General features: G+C 43.7%; 1 protein-coding gene across 1 annotated transcript in view; it reads left to right on the top strand.

Moving 5' to 3' along the window:
• CENPE (centromere protein E) overlaps window positions 1-18311 on the top strand; it is a 3008010-nt gene that overhangs the window by 616777 nt on the left and 2372922 nt on the right. Inside the window, exon 12 of the mRNA XM_044063442.1 lies at window positions 5756-5875. Within this exon, the coding sequence (XP_043919377.1) occupies window positions 5756-5875 (120 nt within the window). The remainder of the gene's footprint in view (window positions 1-5755; window positions 5876-18311) is intronic.

Genomic DNA, 18311 nt, shown 5'->3' with positions numbered 1-18311 from the left:
AGCAATATCTAATGTCACTGCTTAAACAGAAAATGTTGACAAATTCAGAATGTGCAGAAAACAAAGAAATGCAGGATTTATTGCATGCAGCGGAACAAGTGGGAAAGCATACTTTGCAATGGGGTTTTGATTCTCTAGAGGCCTCCTGCAGGGCCGCTGCTACAGGTTCTGTCATTAGGAGACATGCTTGGTTAAAAGAAGAGAATCTACCCAATCATGTTAAAGCAAAATTATTAGATGCTCCATTACAACATGATACCTTGTTTGGTGTTAAAGCAGAAGAGGTGTTGAAGAAAATGGAGGACAAAGCTAAATCTATGTAAACAGTCAAGGATTTCTTACAGGTACAGCCTCCCAGATTTGGCAGGAACTGGCCTACAAAGAATTGGTCCTTTCCAGTGTCACAGGCCACAAAGAGGCAGATACAGACACCCCAGAGGCAGATTACAGCCCCAAGGCTCATACAGGCCTAAACAATGGGCTGCTTCTACCTCTAAAAGCGGAGAAGAAACATCACAGCTATACAGGAAACAGTCTCAATGACTTACCCCTGCCAGCACCAAGCACTTAACTTCTGGCAGCTCCTTTGGGGGGAAAACTAGCACTTTTTGCACAAAATTGTCACATGTTCACCCAGGACAAATAGGTCTTAAATATCGTATCCCAGGGCTACAGGTTCCATTTTCACACCCTGCCAAGGCCAAACGGTATGCCAGACCTGCCACGCAATCAATGGGGAGAGGCACAAAAACAAGTTTCATCCCTCATGGACAGGAGAGCCATTCAGCAGGTACCCCCAGCAAGAGCAGGGACTAGGATTTTACTCGACTATTCTTGGTGCCCAGAAAGGACAATGCCTGGAGACTAATACTGGACCTGTCTATCCTGAACACATTCCTGGATATTCCAAAATTCAAAATGTTAACTCTGCAGCAGCTTCTGCCCATGCTGGGCAAGAAGGCTTGGCTTGTGACTTTAGACCTAAAAGAGGCATACCTGCATGTCCTAATCAGACAATCAAGCAGAAGATGCCTCTGATTTACAGCTGGCTCAATGCATTACCAATTCTCTGCACTGCCCTTTGGCTTATCTACTGCACCCAGGGTCTTCACAAAATGCCTGGCACCAGTAATTGCTTTTTGCAGACAGAGGAATTCAAATATATCCTTACTTGGACGACTGCCTTATTCAAGCAGAGAACAAGGACATTCTACTACAGCATCTGGCGTTTGTAAAAACGTTAACAGACCTAGGGTACACAGTAATCGAAAAGAAATCAAAGCTCGTTCCATCTCGAGAGATAATATTCCTGGGTGCAGGCTTAAATACAACTGCCCAGATGGCTTATCTCACGCCAGACAAACACAGACAACTGACTACTTATTTCAAAATGTTGGCAAGAAAGACCCAGTTATCTGCAAGAAAAATTCTGCAGGCTTTGGGCTTCATGGCATCCTGCATTCTGCTAATTCCATATGCAAGACTGCATATGAGGAAACTTCAATGGTATCTAAAAAGTGTTTGGACTCAACATTGCCACAGCCTGGAAACAATAATTACCCTCATTCCCTGCCTGCAACAGGAGTTTCGATGGTGGGCAAAAGCCTGTTACCACAACATCGGACAGCCATTCACCTTACCTACAGCCAGGCAGACATTGACCACAGATGCATTAGATTATGCCTGGGGGGGCACATATGGCAGGAAGATTTATTCAGGGCACATGGTCCACAAGTCAAATGCATCTACATATCAATCAAAAAGAGATGCTAGCAGTTCAAAATGCCCTGACAGCCATCAAGGATCTACTTCAGGACAACTACTGATAAAGATGGACAATACTGCAGTCATGTGGTACATAAACAAGCAAGGGGGCACACATTCCTACCCCCTCTGCAGACTAGCCATGAACTTGTGGGACACAGTATTGACTTACCAAGTACATCTGCAAGCACAATTCCTGCCAGGAAGGATAAATACTCTGGCAGACGAACTAAGCAGAAACCTAATGGATCCCCACGAGTGGAAATTGGATCCACAAGTCTTCAGCATGATAACAAGGAGCTGGGGATGCCAGGACATTAGACCTATTTGCCTCCCCTCACAATTGCCAACTACAGAGATTCTGAACAAGGACTTATCACAAGCAAGCATGGAAAGTGGATGCTCTATCTTTCAGCTGGAAAAACCTAACAGTATATGCCTTTCCTCCTCTGCCTCTCCTCCCCAAGGTACTCCTCAAGGTCAGACAAGAGAAGCCAAAAATGATACTGATTGCCCCAGAGCACTGGTACCCAATCCTAAAGAGCTTGTCTCTATGCCCAGCTTGGACATTACCTCAAATTCCTCACTTATTGACCCAACAAGACAGTCAGATACTGCACAGCCAACTCAGGACCTTAAACCTGGCAGCATGGTGGATAATGTAGCCATTCAAGACACACCTCTCTCCAAAGCAATCATGGATGTTATTTTGGAGGCCAGGAGGCCTAGCACCAGAAAATCTTATGCAGAAAGATGGAAGAGATTCTATGCTTGGAACCAGGCACAAGGTATTGACATGATTGTTCCAAACATTCCTCAGATTTTGCAATACTTAACTGAGATGCTGGATAAAGGCCTTTCCTTTTCATCAATTAAAATTCATGCCTCTGCCATTTCAGCTCATTACAATACAGAACCACCTATTTTTTCTCATCCATTACTAAGGCAGTACCTCAGAGGGGCCAACAACATAAGACCCCTAAGGAGAGCACCAATACCTGCATGGGACCTCAACTATGTCTTGGAAAAACTTACACTGCCTCCGTTTGAGCCAGCCTCTGCAGCTGACATAAAATTCTTATCCTGGAAAACAGCTCTGCTCCTAGCAATAACCTCCACTAGATGAGTCTCAGAGTTACAGGCACTCATGGCTGTGGAACCTTCTATCATTTTCCATCCTGACAGGGTTTCTCTGAGGACAAACCCTACATTTATGCCTAAGGTAGTGTCCAGTGTGGCCCTTAACCAAACTATTGATTTTCCTACCTTTTACCCAAACCCACAGAATAAGGGTGAGAGACTTCTGCATTCTTTGGACATTCACAAACAGCTACGCTTCTACTTGGACAGAACCAAACCTTTCAGAAAACTGAACAACTTCTTGTAGCATATGCTGCAGGATCACAAGGAAAGCCTATCTCAAAGCAGACTATTTCAAAGTGGATGGACCACTGCATTCGTTTCTGCTATTCACAGCATGGCAAATCAGTGCCAAAGGGCATTAGGCCACATTCCACCAGAGCAGCAGCCACTTCAGCAGCCTTCCTCAGAGGAGTACCAACCAAAGACATCTTAGAAGCTGCAACTTGGAGTTCAGTGCATACTTTTACAAAGCACTATCACTTACCTCTCTACTATAAATCCAGTGCAGGCTTTGCCACTGCAGTTCTGCAGGGCCTGATAGCCTCTCCTAATCCTATTTAGCACCAGCCCCCCAACCATAGCTTTGGGATTCAACCCAATTGTAATGACTGCAACAGTGAAACACGAACATAGTACAGTTTTGTACCTACCATAAATGTAGATGTTCGAGTGTGTTCACTGTTGCAGTCCAGGTTACCCTCCCACCATCCCCCTTTTCCTTGCTGGGACTTATCTGTACTTTTCTATTCTATACAACCTATGTGGTGTATTTGCTTATAGATGAAGGAAAAGTTGTTTTTTTGATTATGCATGCTTATTGGCATTAGCGAGTCTACCATTTTAGGGGCACCTGACATCTGGGGCAAGAAAAACGGAAGAAAATGGCGTCTGCTGCATCTTTTATACCCCTGGCACACTGACGTCAGGGAGGAGGCGACAGCAACTGACGCGGGACCTAGACTTTGGAACTCAGGCCGACTGCGGGTACCCTGCCAGCAGGATAGCCCAGTTGTAATGACTGCAACAGTGAATACACTCTAGCATCTACATTTATGGTAGGTACACAACTGTACTTTCTACAGCATTCCTTAGTGGAGTTCCCACCAGGGACATCCAGGAAGCTGCCAACTGGACTTCTGTCCATACCTTTACCAAGCATTACCACCTACCTCTAGTTTCTAAGGCTAGGACAGGGTTTGCTTCTGCAGTTCTGCATGGCATGCTGACCCATGCCTAGGTCTCTTACTAATCCTTCCACTCCTCCTCAGCTTTGGGAATCCTCCCACAGGTAATGACTGCAACAGTGAAATATGAAGAACATAGTACAGTTGTGTACACTTACCATAAATGTAGATGTTCGAATGTATTCACTGTTGCTGTCCTGGTTTCCCTCTCTCCTTCTCCCTTATGTCTTCTTTCTTTAGGGAGTAATAAGCTTCTCATGGTGTCTTTTAGCCATCAGGACCACTTTACCATATTTCATTGGGCTTCTGATGGGTTAGGGCAAGAAAATCTGATGTAATAGTGTCGGCTGCCTTGCTTTATAGCACTGACGACTTGACGTCAGTCAACAAGCGACAGCAGCCGACTCATAAAAACACGGACTCTTATATTCAGGCCGGCTGAGAGGTACCACAGCAGGGAATAACCCACAGGTGATGACTGCAACAATGAATACACTCAACATCTGCATTTATGGTAAGTGTGCACAGCTGCACGTTGCCATCCATGGGGAAATGAAGAGCTGGCAAGTGCTGTGACCTTTGGGCTTTAGTCATTTACTGTAGTTTAATGTTCAAAGAATGTTTGTCATCAGGGTCTTCTGGAAGAAGGATGTTTACCCTTGAGGTTGATCATTTTGCTACTTGACTTTTTTTTTGATAAAATACATTTACACTTCAGTTTCCCCTTTACAGAGTTCAAAGAAAGGCCATGGCTCATTCTCATCACCATGTAGTGGCTTGTAGGACACGTTTCAGGTTCTGAAGTCCACAGGCATGCAGTTTGACTGTCTCATTCTTAGCTGATGCCACTCATTAGTGTTCCATTTCTTTTCTTGTTTATGTAGACTTCTGTATTCCTCAGGGTCTCCTGGCATGATTTGCGGCGTTAGTCTGTTAGGTCTCCTCAGGCTTTGCCTTTAACTAAAATGGTGGTATGTTTTTTGGATACCCAGGTAAGTTATTATGATGCATCTCATGTTCCTGGCTGACTTGGGCTTGAGTTTTGCTGTAGCCGGTTTGCACATGACCTCTGTGTTTGCATGAAGACCTTACAGATGGCAAATTTGTGACTTGGCAACAACTTGTTAGAGTTCTTAATGTATCTCTCTTTTCCTGTGATGAACCCACCCTTGCAGCAGAACTTTGAAATTCAGTGATGATAGGCCTAGTCTGCTGCACTAAAGTTAATCTTTTGGAAGACCAGACATCTGAACCCCCTCCCAATCAGGCATGCATACATTTTATCACTTTTTAAGTTAGGTCTATGTTCTATCATGACACCTTGCAAACTTCATATTGTGCTCATTGGCTATCTGCCAGGTTTATTGGCATCCCCTTGTGTGGGATGTTATAATTGCGGAATTCCTGTTGGTAGGGAAAGGAGTACTTCATCTTGGACCCTTGGTTGGAGAATTTCCTTAAGCATCAACTGGTACTTTAAATATATAACTTGCATTTTATTTCTTTCTGTAGAAATTTATGCCGAGTTGAAGTTCAGCTGTCTCACGATTTTTTCTTTCCTCAGAAATAAGTATACAAGGTGTGAGAATGAATTTAATTTAGGTATGAAAGTTGTCATCTTTATCAAGTGTTTTTATGAAAATGAAATATTTATGTTTTCATAGTTTGCAAGTACAGCAAAATATATGAAGAATACTCCTCACGTTAATGAAGTGCTTGATGACCAAGCCTTGTTAAAGAGGTATCGTAAAGAAATTCTCGAACTCAAGAGACTTTTACAAGATGTAAGTTTGTGAATTGCAGTATACCATAAAAAGTTGATTTTGGAATTGTGAATTGTGAACTCCTCTAGGAGTCTGTTCAGAGTTTTGTATAAACTGATGCACCATGTAAAAGTGTTCCTGACTGAGTTTGGTGAGGCACTGCAGATGAATGCTTTGACTAATTTAATTGTCCGATCTTATGAGTAATCTTCTGCTTTTTCTTTCCTTTGCCATCATTTCAGTTTTTGAGTCTGCTATTAAAATATATCCACAAGTACCAAGCTTTTTAACTCCCTTTGCACTTACAGTTTATTGAACCGTGGCTTTCTGATTTGTTTTTTTAGTACAATAAGGAAGGTGCATTGTTTGTTTTTCTCTTGGTGGTTTTGGTCCAGTAAAGGAATAACTGTTGGGATTTTTCTTTTCAATATCCCTTGCTGAGTGCAGTTCAGGGTTTCCTTTAGTATCTGCTATTGAGGCAGGAGATAACTGATGTTTCACAGTCATCAAATCATTAACCATGACTTGCACTAGCACATCATGTTGGAGGAAGAAAAAAAAAATGTTATGCACACAACAGCTATTTGAAAATGGTGGCTATGGAGTGTTTGCATAGGCATTGGTGTAATGGTGTTTGTAGTGGTTCTGGGTCAGTGCCCATTGGATGGGTCAAATTAAGGGAAGTGAGCAAACTGAATCTGATTGTAAAGTTTGCTTGCAGATCAAATTTAATGTGGTTGGCTAGCAAATGAGGCATTCGTGGTGTATAGTGAAAGTCACGTCGGGAAATGTCAGACTTGTCTACAGTCCTTCCATAGGTTCATAGGTAAATAGGTTCATAGGTTAGTACTAAGCTAACTGCTATTATGAACCATTTTAAGCCTAGCCAATTATCCCTTGTGAGACTCAAACCCTGCACTTTGCGTTTGTAAGACAAACACCTTAACTATTAGGCCACCCTCCCAACCCTACCCCCCTCATTTGGGTATACTGAGCATGACCATTCTTAGGCATTTCACTTGGATGTATCCCTTAAGTCTCCATGCAAGTTCTTTGTTTAATGTCTGGGCTGTGAAGTCTGCTTTGTTGTTTTCCATCTGGCTTAAGCAGGGGTTGCTGGATAGCATTGAGAGGACCCTCTCAGATTCTGTGTGATTTGGGCCTGCAGTGATGGCAGAGATAGATATATACTCACTGTTTGTTTGATGGACATGTCTTTGTGGTAGTGCACTTATATGGAACATGGCTTGACTCAAAACACCAGATCCTGTGAGGGCTTCTTTTGACCTAAGATAACTTCTGTAATACACTTCTAGAGTGTATTGTTGAGTTCAAGGCAATGACATATTATTGCTCCTTCATATGTTTGTTGAGCCCAGACCACTCCTTGGTGGATTTCCTTTCCTTCCCTAAGAAGGGTTTAAAACTTGCAGTGCCCCTTGTATCCGAGTCAGGCTTTGCTAATACTTTTTAGCATTACTCAGGTTTTTCCAATATTGTATGACATAACCTTTTGCTTTGCTCTTCTGCCTGTCTGGATATGCTGACATTTGTAATTGCTAAAAGTAATGGGTAATAAGTTGTCATCCTTTTTTGAGAATATGCCCTGAAGTATAGTACTGTTGCAGCCTGGAAGAAACCAGATTCGCCTCTCATCTAAAAATTTAAGCTTCCAATGAAATGGTTTGATATGCTGCTTAAGCATCCCCTGGCAGATTCCTTCTTCTGCCTAACGTGTGTATAAAGCCTGCAACTGTGAATGCCTACAGTTGTGAAGCGACTGTTTATAATGCAGGAGCCAATTCAATCAAATTGGTTTTTTTAGAGGTAGAGGATGTAGGATCAAAGCTGCCACGAGGGTTTGGGGGGCAACGTTCTTGCAAAAAAAATGGCATCTGCTCAAGTCAGTGGGGTTTCATAGATAAATGAGCGTAAAATGCATCATTTCCTCTCAGGACTACAGGATCTAGGGTTTGAAAAGATGAGTGAGCCTAAGTAGACCTTGGGTTCTGAGTGAGAAATTAGTTCTTTATAACTACCACTCAGGCTTGGCCCACCACTGTTGTATGTATGTCAGTCTTTTTGTTGCACCATAAGACCTTTTGTGAGGTCTTTTCTAATGATATAAATGTGAGACCCAAGTCACTGCCTTCAGTGGACTGACATTGGTATATATGTAGAAAACACCACAAACCTTACTAGATATTTAAAAGTGTTGAGGAATAAGAGATAAAGTTACCATGGGCTTATCTGGTGGCATTTTTATTTGTATTTAGTTGGTGTTTTTCTCAAGTTTCAGGTAAGAATATTTTGGGCATACTGTAAAGGATAGGAGAATTTCTCAATGAACATATAAGGGATCCCAGTTTTGCAGAAAAGATGCATAGAAAAATTGAGGCTTTCAGATAAGTGCACGTTATCCTATGGTTAAACAGATGTCCAATATGATTGTCTGCATACTTTAAACTGAAGGGTTTGTTGCCACATAGTTGCTTTTCCTAAAGCTCAAATTCCTTTCACAGTCCTCCTCACACCCACCCACAGTCACACTTCTTGCTTTGGCTTGATATCCTCAGTCATGGCTGTTTTAATTTCAGGCACATTTTGTGGAATATTTTGGTCTCACTGATAAACCTTTTATAGTAGCTGCATTCTTTACCTGACCATTCTTAAACTAAGACATGCTAAAACTAATTCTTACTGTAGTGTTGAAGTCCTGTGACTGCTCCTATCTTATTGTGGGCCTACCCGTGCCCCTTCTCTCCTGATCTGTTCCACTACAGTCCTCCTTTGCCATGGGGCTTGCCCACTAGCTCCCCTTACTATATTACTACTTATTCTTGAGACAAGAGCCATATAATCAAATTTTTTCCCATTCAGAGAGCCTTTATAAGCGGTCTCCTTTGGAAGGTAACAGTTGAGTGTGAGGAAATGGGATAGATGCGGGTGCCATAGAGGTACTTTCCCTGTCATAAACCCTCCTAGTTAGTGTCTTGGAATATACTCTTCAGTGGTTGTCTGGTCTGGGAGAGAGGTATGTGTGCCTCTCTGATTCAGTAGTACAGTCAGTGTTGTAGCGGTGTTAAACATGTCCATCCTCGTCTGTGAGTAAACACCCACCCACTGGTAAGTATGGATAATATGGTAGACATAGCCATACTTCTCAAACTCTCAGCACAAGAAATCTAGATGAAGTCTAAAAAAGTGTTAAAGCTCCAGAAATGGGGATAGATTTAAATATTGCTCTTAAAAAAAATAGAAAGTTTTTAGAATAACATGATTTGTTAGCATGCATTTTCTAAAGGATATGAAGTCTGAAACTCAAATGTATGGCATTATTTAGGAGCTTCATTTTATTTATTTATTTTACATTTGTTAACCGGGGGTGTCTGACTGAGCCGAAAAGGCCCTTTTTCAGCAGAGGCCCGGGGAGAAAAGCTCCACAAAGAAAAATTACAGACACATTTAGTTAAACATAATCAGTATACACACAAATTACAAGAGACATATTTTTACAGTGGTATGCGGCACAAACAGTTACAGTGGAGAGAACAATCAAAAAAATATTAATTTTAAAAATAAAGGTAATAGATTTGTGGTGTACGGCTGAACTTTGGAATGTAGGTAGAATACATACATAGTACACAGGTACAGTACATATATTGTAGATTAGCCAGTGTTTGTGAGTAAGATTGAAAAACTATTATCGATTGCTCTAGATTTAGTATGTATATGTTATCCGCTTTCACTAGCCTGGGGAGCAATCATGGCACTGCCAACTTTGCTTGAGATGTTGCCTGATGAGATCTTTAAAGGAGGCTTTGGATGATGTGTTTTGAATGCTAGTAGGGACAGAGTTCCATTTTTTAGCCACCGAACTACTATATAGTGCATCTCCAAAGCTATTGTAGCTGTTGGTGACTTTTAGTAGTAGTTTGCTTGATGATCTAAGAGGCCTTTTGGCTGAGTGGTGATGTACTAGGTTTTTGAGGGCAGGACACTTATTGGGGAAGTAATAGATAGAATGACAGAGGCAGAGCTGATTGTAGGTTAGGAGGTTGGGCAGTTCAAGCCAGTGGAGCTGTCTCAAAGCAGTACAGTGATGAGTTCTATATGAGCAATTTGCAGCAAAGCGGGTAATTCTGTTATAGCAAGCTTCCATTTTGCTTAGTTCAGTTTTGTTGGGATTAGTCAGAATGGGAGATGCATAGAGTAGGGTGGATAGATTTGTCAGAAAGCCACACATTTTATGAGGAACAGAATGAAAATATGAGGCAAAAATCTGGATATTCTTTGAAAATCTTGATGGTTGCGACGTATGGACATAGCCACCTCTCTTCCCCAATTCAGAGAAGTTATTGGCTGCTGAAACCCATTCTCCCCTCACTTGAGCCCTCCAGTGTCTGTGCCGGTATGAACCATTAGTCACCTTGATCATAGCTTCATTTCCTGGAGCTTGGCTGTGTCTTAATTTTGAGTGATTATCTTCGTGTATCACTATTGCAATCATCAGCTGTGGATTACCCCTGCTTTGGTAGCCCTTGGCCAGCCCGAGTACCAGAGTCCATGTTTTTTTGCGTCTGCAGCTGGGCCTGTAGTCTGACATCAGGTCGTCAGTGCTATAAAGCAAGGCAGCCGACGTCATTACATCAGTTGTTTTCTTGCCGTGGAGCCCGTAGCAGAAGCAGTTAGCACGAGTGCCGGTTGGTCTCTACCAGAAGTTGAATTTCAGCTGAAAATGTCTAAAGCGCTAAGTACCCCGTTGGGGATCCTTTTTTCTTGCATTAGCCAATGTCCGAAAAAGTTAACAGTCGTCTTGCCTTTGGAAAGCAGATCCCACACAGAGACTTCCATTCTTACTGTGTCACTTGTTTAGGCCCAGACCATGACGTCTTCTGTTGCTGTTTCTGTGCCCTCTTTAATGCGAGAACCATTCACCGTAGAGCTGTTTTTGTTGACAGTTATTTTCGTGTTCCATCTTCGCATTCCGATATGGCATCAATCAGCCAACAATCTGTGGACATTCCAAAAAATGTAGAGATAAAGATAGACAGAGACGCACAAGGCTAAGCCTTCCGACTACGCTACCGCTAAGCAGGTCATCAGTTCTCCAGAATTCATTGAGGTGCTTCGCAGCCCCTGATGCCTGATTTCAGTATCTATGCATGCCTCTACCGAGACCCTTTCAGAGTCCAGTATGCTGCAGAAATCTTCTTCGTCTTCTGAGCCTTTGGATGTCTCTGCCTCTGTTAGGTCCAGAGCCGTGACGTAGGCACTGGCTTCCGAGGAGGCCTTTTGCACTACAGAATCTAGACAAAAACGTCTAAGCATCAGACTACCGTGTCTCTCAGACCGACTGTTTCTCTAAGGCCTAGAAGCCAGGCCACTCCTAGGAAATCTGCTTCTAACAGCCATCTTACTACTGCTCCACCACCCCAAGCACAAATGCTTAAAATGACAGAGGATCTAATCTTCCTTATCCGGGGTAGTCAGGCCACAACTTCTAAAAGGAAAAGGCACCCTTCTCCAGAAATTGACAGAACAGGATTCTGAGGCATCTGAATATTCAGTTTTTGAAGAACAACATCTCTTAATTGCTTGTGAGGATTCAAATGCAGAGGAATCCATCCCTTTTGCCTCTCCTCCAGTGGACTTTTCCTTTGGGGAAACACTTAATTCCCTCAGGGAGCAGTTCCAATTGGAATCTCAGGACTTCCCACAGTCTAAGAAAAGACTGAAAGTTTTTGGACATGCCCCAGCACAGACCCCTGGCATTCTCCCTTATTTTAGAAGTGGTGGATGATTTTTCCATGAATCCAGCTTAGCCCGTGATGCCCTCCCTCCTGCTCCCAGTAAACCTGATTGGTACTAAAGAGTACCACTTTCTCACAAATACCTGTACAGAAATCCTGCTGCAGACCCATAGTTCATTACACAGGGACCTAAAGGAGGTAAGACTAGTTCTGCCATGAATCCTCTTCTTTCTAACAAGGACTCCATTGCTCTGGACAGATGAGGTAAAAAGGTATACACCTCTGCAACCTTCAATTGTCAGTCCCATATGTTAAAATATCAACAACACACTTTGGAACTATTAAAACAGAACATTGCTATCTTTCCTGACTGTGCCAATTCAAAAGAGTTAGCAAATTTACTGCACTCTGATTCTCAAGTAGCCAAACACTCATTACAATGTGGATATGATGCCCTAGAAGCCTCTAGCAGGGCAGCAGTGACAGGATCTGTTATTAGGAGATAAGCATGGCTGAAGGGACAACATCTCCCTGATCATGTCAAGTCTAGACATATTGATGCACCCCTAGATAAGGAGCGCTTGTTTGGGGAAAAAGCAGAAGAGGTGCTTAAAAAGATGGAAGGCAAAGCAAATTCTATGCAAAGAGTAAAAGATTTCTTTCAGGTTCAACCTCCCAGATTCAGCAGGAACTTTCCCTCTAAGCACTGGGCCTTCCTGCACCTAGTAGGTTAGGGCCAAGGTAAGCCCCGCAGGGACAGACCATCGAGGCCCCTATCTCAGGGCCAGCAAAGAAGCAAACAATGGACCACTTCGTCTCTAGGGTCGGGAGTTCTAAGCCAATCTTCTATGGCAAACACTCACAATGACTCCCCCTCCCCCCTCTGCCCTCCTTTCACTCATCAAAAACTAGGAGGAAGGCTCTCCCTCTACAAAGAAAATTGGCTTTCTGTAACAAAGGACCAATGGGTCTTAAAGATCATTTATCAGGGATACAAATTCTCTTTCATCGAACTCCCAATTCCAAGATGGCACCCAGACTTACCTCCACATCAGTGGGCAGTGGCATTGAAACGGGTCCAAACTCTCATATCCCAGGAGACAGTAGAACCTGTCCCCTCAGATCAAACAGGAAAATACTTTTATTCCAGACTATTCCTTGTTTCCAGAAGAGGGCACTTGGTGCCCTATCTTGGATCTATCCATTCCGTGCACCTCCCTGGTGGTCCCCAGATTCAAAATGCTAACTTGGCAGCAGCTGCTGCCTATGCTAACAAAAAATACCTGGCTAGTGACCCTAGACCTAAAAGATGCCTACCTCCACATCCCCATCAGGAAATCGTGCAAGAAATTCCTGAGCTTCAGAGCAGGCTCACAACACTTTCAGTCCTCTGCGCTGCCCTTTGGCTTATCTACTGCTCCCAAAGTATTCACCAAATGCTTGGCCCTGGCCATAGCATTCTGCAGACAGAGAAGTGTACAGATTTACCCTTACCTGGATGACTGCCTCATTCAGGCAGAGTGCAAAGAAAAGCTGCTCCAGGACCTTCTCTTTGTCAAATCACACCTAGCTTCCCTCGGGTTCACCATCAACGAGAAAAAATCAAAGCAAAACCCTACCAGAAAGATCATTTTCTTGGGAGCTGTGCTAGACACATCATCCCAAATGCCTTTCCTATCTCCAGAAAAGCAGAGCTTCCTGCCAGTCTACTTTACCCAGCTGGCTTCCAGAAGTCACCTCACTGCAATGGAGTTCCTGCAAGCCCTGCGATACATGGCATCTTGCATCCTTCTCATTCCTCTGGCCAGGCTTCACATGAGAAAACTTAAGTGGTATTTAAAGAACCTTTGGTGTCAGCACTCTGTCCCTAGAGACCTCCCTCCCTCTGATCCCATGTATAAGGTCCGAGTTTGTCTGGTGGGCAGAGGCCTGTGATAGGAACAAGGGTCTTCCCTTCATCCTCCGCCCTTCCAGCCAGACCATCACCACTAAAGCCTCAGACATTGCTTGGGGCGCTCACCTAGCAGGCAGGTGCACCCAAGGTCTTTGGGACGCCCAGCACCTTCACTTGCACATGAATCCGAAAGAAATGATGGCAGTACAAAAGGTTCTGACATCTTTCAAACCCCATTTCAGGCCAGGGGATGTTCTTCATCTCACATTGCTGCAGTCCTGACACTTGGGTAGTCCGCTGTCCCAGTCGGCCCGAATACCAAAGTATAAGGCTGACGTCGGTCAAGGCGCATTAGTCTGACGTCAGGACGTCAGGGTACAAATGCGCATGACCGACGTCATTTCCTCAGTCTTTTTTGCTGCATGGTCCGATGCAGAAGCAGTTTTGCAAGTGCAGGTTGGCGTTCTGAGATTTTCCGAAGTCGGAGTTTCAGACCGAATCCAAGTTGGCTAAGTACCCCGTTGGGGAATATTTTGGTTTTTTCTTGCCTCAGTATTTTACCGGATGTCAGAAAAAGTGAATAACTGTATTTCTTGTGGGAAACAGATACCTCATAGGGACTACCATACCTTGTGTATACCTTGCTTAGGGCCTGAGCACGACGTTGTTGGCTGTCGCTCTTGTGCTAGATTTAACAAACGCACTATAAAGAGAAGATTAGATTGTGCCAGGTTAGTTTTTGGGAAGCGGTGTAATTATAAAATGCCGTCGGATGCTCCGACGCCCGCTTCGTCTAAAAAGCGCAAGGACAAAACAGTAAAGCCTAGGCTGGAAGAACCGTCCGTACCGGACGTCGGTTCTTTAGAGGGCTCGGTGGAGTCAGAGGTTCAGCCAGAAATTTCTTTGGAATCCCAGGGAGAGACTTTATTACTGCAAGATGTGACGTCTCAGGAGGTAGGCCAGGCGGAAGGGGCTTCTCAGGTAGCTGTTCTTCCCTCCCTTCCTAAGGTGGTTAGGCCCTCCCCTGCTGTTTCCAAGGCTTCTCCCAGGGGCAGGCCAGGTTTTGTTTCAGGTGTTACCCCTAGTTCTTCAGGGTCTGTACCTAAGAAGCATATGCTTAAGATGGCAGAAGATTTGATTACTATGATTAGAGGTTCTATGCCCCCTCCTGATAAGAGGCCTAGGGTGGAACCTGAGCTTGGGAGTTTTGAGCAGTGTTCGGATGGTTCTGAGTCTTCGGCTGAAGACTTGCAGGAGTATTCCCCTTACTCTGATTCTGATGTAGATGATTCTACTCCTTCTGCTTCTCCTCCTGAGGATTTTTCATTTTCAGAGACTCTTCATTCCATGAGGGAGCATTTTAAATGGGAAGGTCAGGATTTCTCTGATTCCAGGAAAAGGCTTAGGAATTTTGTTTCTACCCCAGCATAGGCCTTTAGCTATACCTCCTGTTCTAGATGTGGTGGAGGATGTTTTGCAGAGGCTTCTCTGAACCCTGATTCTTTGCCTCCTGCTCCAGTTAAACCGGATAGATATTATAGGGTGCCTGAAGCTCATAAGTATCTTTTAAGAGTCCTAGGGCAGACCCAGAAACTGTTTCACAGGGGCCTAAAGGTGTTAAGGCTTCTGTTGTTAAAAATCCTGTTCCTCCAGATAAAGAGGCAAGGGCTTTGGATAGATGGGGAAAGAAAGTGTATACTTCTTCCACTTTGGCCATGAGAGCTTTGAATTGCCAGTTTCACATGTTGAAATACCAAAATTATCTCCTTTCACAATTAAAGTCTAAGGTAGATGCTTTGGCGGAAGGTATTGAGTGTAAAGAGTTGCAGGATTTAGTTCATGTTTCTGAACAGGTGGGTAAGCATTCTTTGCAATGTGGTTTTGATGCTGTGCAGGCCTCTTCGAGGGTGGCTGCCACTGGTTCGGTTCTTCGCAGGCACGCCTGGCTGAGGGATCAGAATTTAGCTGAGCATGTGAAGACAAGGATTTTAGATGCTCCATTACAATCTGATGTGTTTGGTTCACCTGTGGAAGCAGTTCTAAAGAAAATGGAAGACAAGGCTAAGTCTATGCAGACTGTTAAAGATTTTTTGCAGGTTCAGCCTCCGAAGTTTAGTAGAAATTGGCCTACCAAGGGGTGGACATATCCTGCTTATGATTCCCAGTCTAGGGGTAGGTCTAGACGTGGTAGGGGCAGAGCTCAAGGTTCTTTTAGGCCTAGAACAGGGAGTTCACTTGCTCAGTCTTCTGTTGAGGGCAGGGGTCAGTCCTTTCGTAAACAGACCCAATGACCTGCCTTTTCAGCTGCCAGAATCTTCTCGTCTGGCAGCACCTTTGGGAGGAAGGTTGGCACTTTTCAAAGAGAACTGGAGTTTAATTACCCAAGACAGATGGGTATTGGATATCATTCACCACGGTTACAGGTTTTATTTCCATACCTTGCCTCCTTTCAAAGGCATGCCAGACATTCCTCCTCAACAAAGGAAAGAGGCTCACAAGCAAATTTCTCTGTTACTCCAAATAGGGGCCATTCAGCCGGTTCCTGTGCCAGAAAGGGGCCTAGGATTTTATTCACGCCTGTTCCTAGTACCAAAAAAGGGGAACACGTGGAGACCAATTTTGGATTTATCTATCCTCAACACTTATCTGGACATTCCCAAATTCAAAATGTTGACGTTACAACAGCTTTTACCTCTGCTGGGCAAAGATCACTGGATGGTAACTTTGGATCTCAAGGAAGCTTACCTTCATGTTCCTATCAGACTAATTTGCAGGAAGTATCTGCGTTTTCGAGCTGGGAATTCTCATTATCAGTTCTCTGCATTGCCCTTTGGCTTATCTACTGCCCAGAGTGTTCACAAAGGTTCTGGCTCCAGTGATAGCTTTCTTCAGGCTAAAAGGAATACAAATCTATCCTTATTTGGACGATTGTCTGATTCTGGCTCAAGGAAGGGACGTGCTTCTTCAGCATTTGGAATATGTGATAGCAGTGCTAAGATGCCTAGGGTATTCTGTGAACGAAATAAAGTCCAGTCTAGTACCCTCTCAAGACATGTGCTTTCTGGGTGTGAGACTGAATACAGCAACCCAGATGGCCTTTTTAACCCCGGACAAACAAAAGAATCTTTCTCTCTACTTCCATCAACTATCTCATCAGTCCGGGCTGACTGCAAGGACAGTCCTTCAAGCCTTAGGGTTCATGGCATCTTGTATTCTGGTGCTTCCCAATGCCAAACTGCATATGAGGAAGCTGCAATGGTATCTCAAAAATTGTATGGACACAGCACTGCCAGGATTTGGACACTGTCATTCAAATAATACCTTGCATTCAAAAGGAATTTTTGTGGTGGGCTCAGGAATGTCACCTAAACAAGGGACTCTCTGTGACCCGGCCAGAGGCGAGTCAGATTCTAACGACAGATGCCTCAGACACAGCTTGGGGAGCTCATCTGAATGGAAAGTGGATACAAGACAAGTGGCCTGCCAGACTGCAGCATCTACATATCAACATGAAGGAGATGTTAGCAGTCCAGTTTGCATTACTGGCTTTCAAGGATTTACTTCTTCCAGGGCAGGTGTTGATTCTAACAGACAACACAACTGTCATGTGGTACATCAACAAACAAGGGGGAACACATTCTTATCCTCTATGCAGACAAGCAATGATTTTGTGGGAGACTGCGTTAAGCTTGCAACTGAATCTTCAAGCAAGGTTTCTGCCAGGAACACAGAACTCTTTAGCAGATGTGTTAAGCAGGCAAATCATGGATCCCCACGAGTGGAAACTGGATCTTCATGTATTTCAGAAATTGACAGTGTCATGGGGAACTCCAGACATAGATCTGTTCGCTTCTCCACTAAACCACCAGCTGCCAAAGTTTTGCACAAAAAGGTTTCATCACACAGCCTGGAAAGTGGATGCTCTTTCTTTCAGTTGGAAAAATCTTCATGTGTATGCCTTTCCACCTCTGCCTCTCCTCCCAAAGGTACTCCTAAAGGTCAGACAAGACAAGCCAAGGATGATTTTAATAGCTCCAGATTGGCCTCGGCAGCACTGGTACCCATTGCTGAGGAGTCTGGTAAGGAAGCCTCCATGGCCCTTACCCTTGATTCCACACCTATTGTCTCAGAAGGACGGGCATCTACTCAATGTCAAGCTTCACTCTCTCCATCTAACAGCCTGGCATATTCTGTTTTGAACCATAGCAGGTCTCAGCTTCCTCAACAAGTTTTAAATGTGATTATGGAAGCCAGAAGACCTAGTACAAGGAAAGTGTACGCAGAAAAATGGAAGAGATTTTTATTTTGGAGTGCAGCAAAGGATTTGGATGTTTCTGAGCCAAATTTGAGTGTGGCTCTTCAATATCTTACTGAGTTATTGGACAAAGGTTTGTCTTTCTCTTCCATTAAGATTCATGCTGCAGCAATTTCAGCTCACTATGATTGTGACCCACCATTGTTTTCTCATCCTTTGTTCAAGCAATTTCTTAGAGGGGCAAAGAATATAAGACCCCACGTAGAGCTCCTACTCCTGCTTGGGACCTCAATTTTGTGTTGGAGAAACTCACTCTACAACCTTTTGAGCCTGCAGCTACTGCTGAATTGAAATATTTGTCATGGAAGACTGCTTTTTGTTAGCTATTACCTCTGCAAGAAGGGTGTCTGAATTGCAGGCCCTTATGGCGGTTGAGCCTTTCCTGATTTTTCATAAGGATAGGGTATCTTTACGTACTAATCCTTCCTTTATGCCGAAAGTGGTTTCTAGTGTGGCTTTAAACCAAACTATTCATTTGCCTACCTTTTATGCAAA

Source organism: Protopterus annectens, chromosome 2.part1 (genome assembly GCF_019279795.1).
Source record: "Protopterus annectens isolate FY-2018-M chromosome 2.part1, PAN1.0, whole genome shotgun sequence".
NCBI lineage: Eukaryota > Metazoa > Chordata > Ceratodontiformes > Protopteridae > Protopterus > Protopterus annectens.
Note: the sequence above shows the minus strand (reverse complement) of the source record. Positions and strands in the feature narration are given on the sequence as shown.